The sequence below is a fragment of the Eptatretus burgeri genome, chromosome 9 (assembly GCF_056783735.1).
Source record: "Eptatretus burgeri isolate ZD-2024b chromosome 9, Ebu_testis_v1, whole genome shotgun sequence".
NCBI lineage: Eukaryota > Metazoa > Chordata > Myxini > Myxiniformes > Myxinidae > Eptatretus > Eptatretus burgeri.
The window spans coordinates 63,060,990-63,068,489 of record NC_140969.1 but is presented as its reverse complement, the minus strand read 5'-3'; the positions used below and the strand labels follow the sequence as shown (position 1 = coordinate 63,068,489).

At 41.2% G+C, this 7,500-nt stretch overlaps 1 protein-coding gene across 10 annotated transcripts in view; it reads right to left on the bottom strand.

Annotated features, from left to right (window-relative positions):
* The window catches only part of LTA4H (leukotriene A4 hydrolase), a 388,232-nt gene that overhangs the window by 94,583 nt on the left and 286,149 nt on the right, over positions 1-7,500 (bottom strand). For all 10 annotated transcript variants that reach the window (XR_015061718.1, XM_085895360.1, XM_085895364.1 and 7 more), the window contains exon 15: positions 5,736-5,806. Coding sequence is in view for 9 of the 10 variants with exons in the window: in XM_085895360.1 (XP_085751486.1) it covers positions 5,736-5,806 (71 nt within the window). In the remaining variant the exon portion in view is untranslated. The remainder of the gene's footprint in view (positions 1-5,735; positions 5,807-7,500) is intronic.

Genomic DNA, 7,500 nt, shown 5'->3' with positions numbered 1-7,500 from the left:
AGAAATTTGAAGCGTTTCTTCTGAACGTGTTAAAACGCTCAAACTCGACTATTTTAAATAGATGCTGCCGATGGACAATTGGAATCATAGCCAAGCTAGACATCGAAGTGTGAACATCCTCGTCATGCCGAAGAAAAGTTTGAAGAATGCTGCAAATAAGTGTCCTGGCCGTGGCCGTGGACGCTGACACAAAGACGATCTATTATACCGACGTCTTTCAGCCTATGAGTAACTTAAAAGTAACGTCTGTCGACGTGTGGCAACGATCGTGTAACGTGCCAACAACACGTTAATCATAGGTTGGAAATAAGTTTCGGGTACGCTAAACATTACCTCGGCGTGTCTCAACTTATGATTAACTTACAAGTAGCATGTGTTGACGTCTGTCAACGATCGCAGACCGTGCTTACAACCTGTGGCCAGTGTAGCGGAACGTGTGAGTCATACGCCGGCATACGTCGTGAAATTTCAAGCATGAAAAAATTTGAGGACAACCAAAAAGTACAACGTTTAAAGCCAACGTACAACGACGTATGGCAGTGTTTTTCAGCGTGCTCTCAATGTTATCAAAACTTACCCATAACGTATTCAACGTGTGCCAGCGTTTTAGAAAAAAAAATTCAAAAATCGGCATAGGTTGGCTAAAACGTCAAGGTGTGACCGGGCCTTAAGGGGACTATGACAAAGGCTATAACAGCTTCATTTGCATACCTCACCATGAGTTCCGAAGGTGGGGCGATGATAATTATATTTGTAAATGTGTACAGTGTAGCACCGGTCCCAGTGGTAGTGGGAGAGAGAGTATTATGGGTGATGCTTCTTAACACTTAATTGAATCACGACTCATGAGTGAGAGGACTGTTTTATTTACAATCACTTTGCCTATGCTGGTTTAGCCTCGATTGCAAAAAAATCCAGAGGAATTTCCGTTTTATTGCCTTTTTCTGCATTGGAAAGATGTGCAGTAATCCCCTGCAATATCGCGGTTCACCGATCGCGCCCCCGCTTCATCGCGGCTTTTCCGTTGGAACCGAAATATTTTTTTCTGCGGATTCCCCCGGTATATCGCGGTAATAATATATAAAATATAAATTATTTAAGCAATAAATTATAATGCGTGGCGCTCGACCAATCACACAACGCACAAGACAAAGTTTCGCTTGTGAACTTCGAATATTTTCTACGTTTTTTCTCCAAGCCCCACGATGCCGCCCAAACGCCTTGCACCTTCTAAGGCTTCTGGAAAGGAACCGAAGCGCCAGAGGAAGGTTTATTTTCACTCGATATAAATCAAATCCAATCGTGTTTATACACCGCCCAGCGTTTAATATTCACTCGCTATAAATTAAACCCAATCGTGTTTATACACCGCCCAGCGTTTAATATTCACTCGCTATAAATCAAACCCAATCGTGTTTATACACCGCCCAGTGTTAAATATTCACTCGCTATAAATCAAACCTAATCGTGTTTACACACCGCCCAGCGTTTAATATTCACTCGATATAAATCAAACCCAATCGTGTTTACACACCACCCAGCGTTTAATAATCACTCGATATAAATAAAACCCAATCGTGTTAATACACCACCCAGCGTTTATTATGCACTCGATATAAATCAAACCCAATCGTGTTTATACACCGCGTTTATAAAAAAATAGGCATTTTTGGGGGAGGCGTGCATTCATTAAGGATTTTCACTTCTCACGGGGGGGGGGGGGGTTGGAACGTAACCCCCGCGATAAACGGGGGATGACTGTATTATACAATGTTCAGATTGAGTGTCGTTCTCCCATATCATGGAATATTTTCAAGGACACCTCAGAATGTTGATGATAGTATATTACTAATGAGAAGGGCACTTGGTAGAGCGCATACCTCCACCCTGAAATGCTTGATCCATGAGAACATATCAGGCCCAATACATTTTTGAAATATCATGCTATATATCATTTTTGATCCCATCTCTCAATGGTGAAGAATCATTTAAAAAATATGAGTAGCCAGATCCAGATTTTCACCAAAACCTTATCAGTTCGGCCTTGTCACACACCTAACTTTCCCCCCAAATTTCATCTGGATCAGTCCATAACTTTTTAGGATATCCTGTACACAGACAGACAGACAGACAGACAAACAAACAAACATACAAAGGTTTCGCTCACAGTCTGATGGAGTACTGCTCTCCCCTCTGGGCTGGTGTTCCCACCTCTCACCTTTCTTGGCTTCACGCTGTGTAAACCGAGGCATTTAGGATCATTGGTATTTCCCGCGATGAGGCCGAGTCTTTTGGTCTCTCATTCTCTCACCGCAGGCAGGTCACTGGTCTTTCTGTCTTCTACCGTCTCCCCTCCGGCCTCACCCCCCCCGCTATGTCTGAGATACGTCCACGTATATTTCCGCAGGGTGCTCTCAAGGTCTGCCAGTAACCCCCTTCTGGTAAAACTACCAAAATCAAGAATCACTGCTCACCTTCACTCTTTCATTCCACTTTTTTTCCTGCCTTTGGAACAAACTCCCACACTCTCTTCTATCCCACTCTTCCCACCAGGTCTTCAAAACAGCTGTTTCCCACCATCTCTTATATTCCCTATCCAAAGCCATGATCTTTTCTACCCCCACTAATCCACCCTAAACCCACCTCCTTCAAATTTCCTGCTTTCCTTCCTCATAGTCCCTGTCTTGTAAGGACCTGAAAGTCCCAAGTCCCTGTCATGTCCATCTTGTTTACCCGTGTACTCCGCCCCATCCCTCTCCCATCCACACATTTAATGTCTCTGCTCCACACAGTTTTTTTTCCTTCCCTCTCATGTCCCTCTTGTCTCCTTCTCCGCTTGTGCATTTCTGTGTGTTAGTTTTCATATGAGCCTCGACAGTGTATGCAAAAAAAAAATAATAAAAAAAAAAACAGACGGGTGAAAATATAACCTCCTTCACCTTCGGTGGTGGAGGTAATAACATGATCTCCCCTGGCCGCTCCCGTAGAGAAATTTCAAATTATTTCATGTGATTGGAATAACAGTAACCTCCTATTCTCACCTCCAGCCGCAAACACAAACAAGCAAAAAGCTGATCCATGGGTTATTTTCCATTACCAATCAGCTTGCTATTGCTTATCTAGCCAGCCATTCCTTTTGAACTGTTTTGTTGGACTGCTTGTTTGAGTGCTTATGCCACTTGGCGAGTGCTCTACAAGCTGATTGGTAATGGAATACACCCCAGCACATGTGCCAGCTGGCTTAGGACCCTTTTCTAGTTATGCCTCTTGTGTAATGAAAAAAGTTAATTTCGGGAGATTTTCAACCGTTTTCCCCTTTTGTTACTATTTTCGCTTTTTAGCACCACTGGGTAGTTTTGTTTCATCCTTGGGACAGGTGCTTTGATTTTGAAAACAGCAACGTCCCACTGTGCGCATGGGTTAGCCCATTTCCTCATGATATGAGGGGTGTTTGTGATCATACAATAAATTGTAGTATGGATTTGTTGAACAATATCGATATGTATTAACATTAGGAATTACACAAATTTTATTGTGATTATTGTTGTATTTGTATATGTTAAACAAAGTTATTATTCCACTCGCTTTCTCTACTTGCCTCACCTCACCCCATCATTTTGTAATAATTCTGTCCAGTTAAACATCGGGGAAAATGTTTTTTTTAAATCGAGTCATTATGTGACGGTGCTTTCTTTCCTTAAGTTTAGAGCATTCCCTTTGCGCTGTGTGTATCAGTTATCACCACTCACAAGTTGATATGTTTTATCGGCAAAGTGAGACTCCACCCTCAGGTGCCCCTCTCGAAAGATTGTGAACCATGATCGGGCATGTGGGGGCCCTTTGTCATCTCAAGGCCCAATGCAATTGCATGGGTTGTACGATCCTAACAATGGCTGTGCATGTAATATACAGTGCCGTAAGAAAGTATGCATACCCCTCGACTTTTGTCAAATTTTGTTCTGTTACAGCCTGAATATAAATTTTTTAAAAAATTGTCACCAATTTACATAAAATACCCCATTAATGACAAAGTGAAAACATGTTTTTAGAAATTTTTACAAATGAATGAAAAATGAAAAGCTGAAATGCCTTGCATCAATAATTATTCAACCCCTTTGATATGACACTCCAAATTGAACTCAGGTGCATCCAATTTACTTTGATCATCCTTGAGATATTTCTCTAACTTCATTGGAGTCCACTTGTGGCCAATTCAATTGATTGGACATTATTTAGAAAGAAACACACATTTCTATATTAGGTCTCATGGTTGACGGTGAATGTCAGAGCAGAAATTCTACCATGAAGTCCAAGGAACTGTCCGTAGAACTCCGAGATAGAATTGCGAGGAGTCATTGATCTAGAGAAGGGTATGAAACATTTTTTAGTGTTGGAAGTTACCAAGAACACAGTGAGCTCCATCATTAGCAAATGGAAAGAATATGGAACTACCAAGACTCTTGCTAGAGTTGGCCGTCTGACCAAACTGAGCAACTGGGCAAGAAGGACTTTGGTCAGGGAGGTGGCCAAGAACCCAATGACCACACTGACAGAACCACAGAGATCCTTGGTTGAAATTGGAGAACCTGCCGGAAGGAAAACAGTCTCTGCAGCACTTCACAAATCCTGGCTTTATTGGTCAGACAGAAGTCACTCCAAAGAAAAACACATGACAGAAAGCCTGGAGTTTGCAAAAAGGCATGTGAAAGGCTGAGAGAATGAAGCAAAAGATTCTGTGGTCTGACGAGACGAAAATTGAACTCGTTGGCCTGAATACAAAGTGCTATGTCTGGCAGAAACCAAGCACAGCTCATCACCCATCTTACACCATCCCTACCATGAAGCACGGTGGTGGCAGCATCATGCTGTCAGGATGCTTTTCAGCGGCAGGGACTGGGAGACTTGTAAGGATAGAGGGAAGAATGAATGGCATCAAATACAGGCAAATCCTTGATGAGAACCTTCTTCAGAGTGCAAAAACTTTCGACTGCAGTGAAGATTTACTTTCCAACAAGACAATGGCCCGAAGCATACAGCCAAAGCAACACTGGAATAGCTTCAGAACAAGAATGTGAAAGTCCTTGAGTGGCCCAGCCAAATCCCAAACTTGAATCCCATTGAGAATCTGTGTTAAGACTTGAAGATTGCTGTTCACAGATGCTCCCTATCCAACTTAACATAACTGATACAGACATACCCAAGAGGTCTCAAAGCTGTAATGGCTGCCAAAGGTGCTTCGACAAAGTATTGACTCAGGGGTTGAATACTTATTGACAAAACTTTTCAGCTTTTCACTTTTGATTAATTTGTAAATATTTCTAAAAACATGTTTTCACTTTGTCATTTTGGGGGTATTTTACATGGATTAGTGACAAAAATTTGAATTTAATCCATCTTAAATTCAGGCTGTAATGCAAAAAAATGTGACAAAAGTTGTGGGATGTGAATACTTTCTGAAGGCATCGTTTGCTATTCTTAGGTACATAGAAGTGGATGTGATGAATTAATTAGCATATATTTTCCTGGCCATCTATGTATTGCAGTGTTTACTTATGAATGTGGATGTACAGATCTCCATGTAACCATTGGAGCAGTATGTCATGAATGCACACATCAAAACCACAAAGCAGTGAAGGGAGTAAGATTTCCTCAAATAATATAACCAAAAGTTAAATTATATTTCTGATACAATAATATATATTAAAAATAAACAGTCACAAGAGAAATAGTCTCACTTTGGCTGAACTGGAGGCATTCCTGGTGAATAAAACCAGCCTTTCCAATCAACATTCTCCAAGAGATGGTTCTGCACAGATCACAACAGAACACCCACATTTAAACTAAAAATCCTCAGAATGTCAACACAAGGAACGTTACAAAATTGTATATCAATTTATACTTTATTAAATCAACAATTTGTAACAATATTTCCTGTATCTGTGACTTTTGTTCACCACCATGCAGATTTATTATGTCTGGAAGATTGCATTACATTACATTACATTACATTCCAGGTGAACAAAAACAGCAAGAACAATTTGGTTGAGAATAAAGAAATGCACATGTTTTAAATGTTTGAATCCTATCTAATATGTTGATTCTATTCAGTTGTTTCTATGTCTATCTGACAATTTTCTTTCAAACAACTCGACCAGGGACCATAAATCCCATTTCATTAAGATGGTCTGTGTCCGAGGAGTTCCAGTTGTATATTATTTTTCCATTACAAATAATAAAGCTAAACTTATCTCCTATTTTCCTGTAAAATCGCAAGATGATGACTATCCTGAGACTGTAATTTGGAGGGTTGAAATTTTTTTAACAATTAACATACTGTTCTCAACAAATGGGAACAGGAAAATGAAGAAAGGGAAGAAAGGTCGAAGAGATTGTGATGAAATGTTGTTCTGTTGAGAATTACTTTTATTATATTTCTTAACGAATGTTAACAGGAACAAAGCAGGCATGAGAGGCAGAATGGCCTCTTCCTGCACCAGTTTATTGCATATCCTTACACCACGTTGTTAAGAACGGGAAAAAAAACTTGGGAGGGGAGGAAAGAATTGGGGCTGGGGGGCAGAGAGTTGGGAGAGTGAGGTTGAGGCATTGGGAGGGAGGGGGGGTGAGGACTTGGGCTGAGGGAGATTGAGGACTTGGGATAAGGAAGGGGGGGATTGAGGACTTGAAGAAGAAAGGGTGAGGACAGAGCTGGGGAAGGGGAGCAAAGAGGGGACAGAGTTTGGAGAGGGGATTGTGGCTTTGAGGGGGAGGGGGAGGGTTTAGGACCTGTGGTGGGGGTTGGATATGAAGATTTGGGAGTGGGGGGTTGAGTATTTGGGGCAGGTGTATTTTACGGCACCAATTATATTCTGTGTTTTACAGGCAGGATGGAGATATATACATAAATATGTATATACACATATATATATATATATATATATATATATATATATATATATATATATATATATATATATATATATATATATATATATATATATATATATATATATATATATTGTTACAGTTGTGGAAATTCACAAAACACCATTCAGGTATCCCAGAGATCAGTTATGTCGATAAGTGAGTGTTCATATTAGATTTCCCCACCGATGTCTAAGGGATTTATTTGTGTAACCGGGCTGTGATCTTTGAGGTAGTGTTTTTCTTTTGCTATCTTTATTTTGGACCAACCGCTTCACAACAACCACCTCCACCACCAACCGCATCTCAACAACCAGAGCCACCATCTCCACAACCGCCTTCACAACAGCCACCTTCTCCACAACCACCTTCGGAACAACCAACTTAACCACAACTGCCCAACCACACCACCATCACGACCACCACAAAACGCCAGCCACGCCACCATTACGACAACTACAACCACCACAACGTTTCCACCTCAGCACACGGTTGCCAGAAGCCTGGCATTTGCCGAGGGAGAACAGACGACGGACCCCCCCCCCAACGAACAACAACTCCGCCGGCCAATGCAGG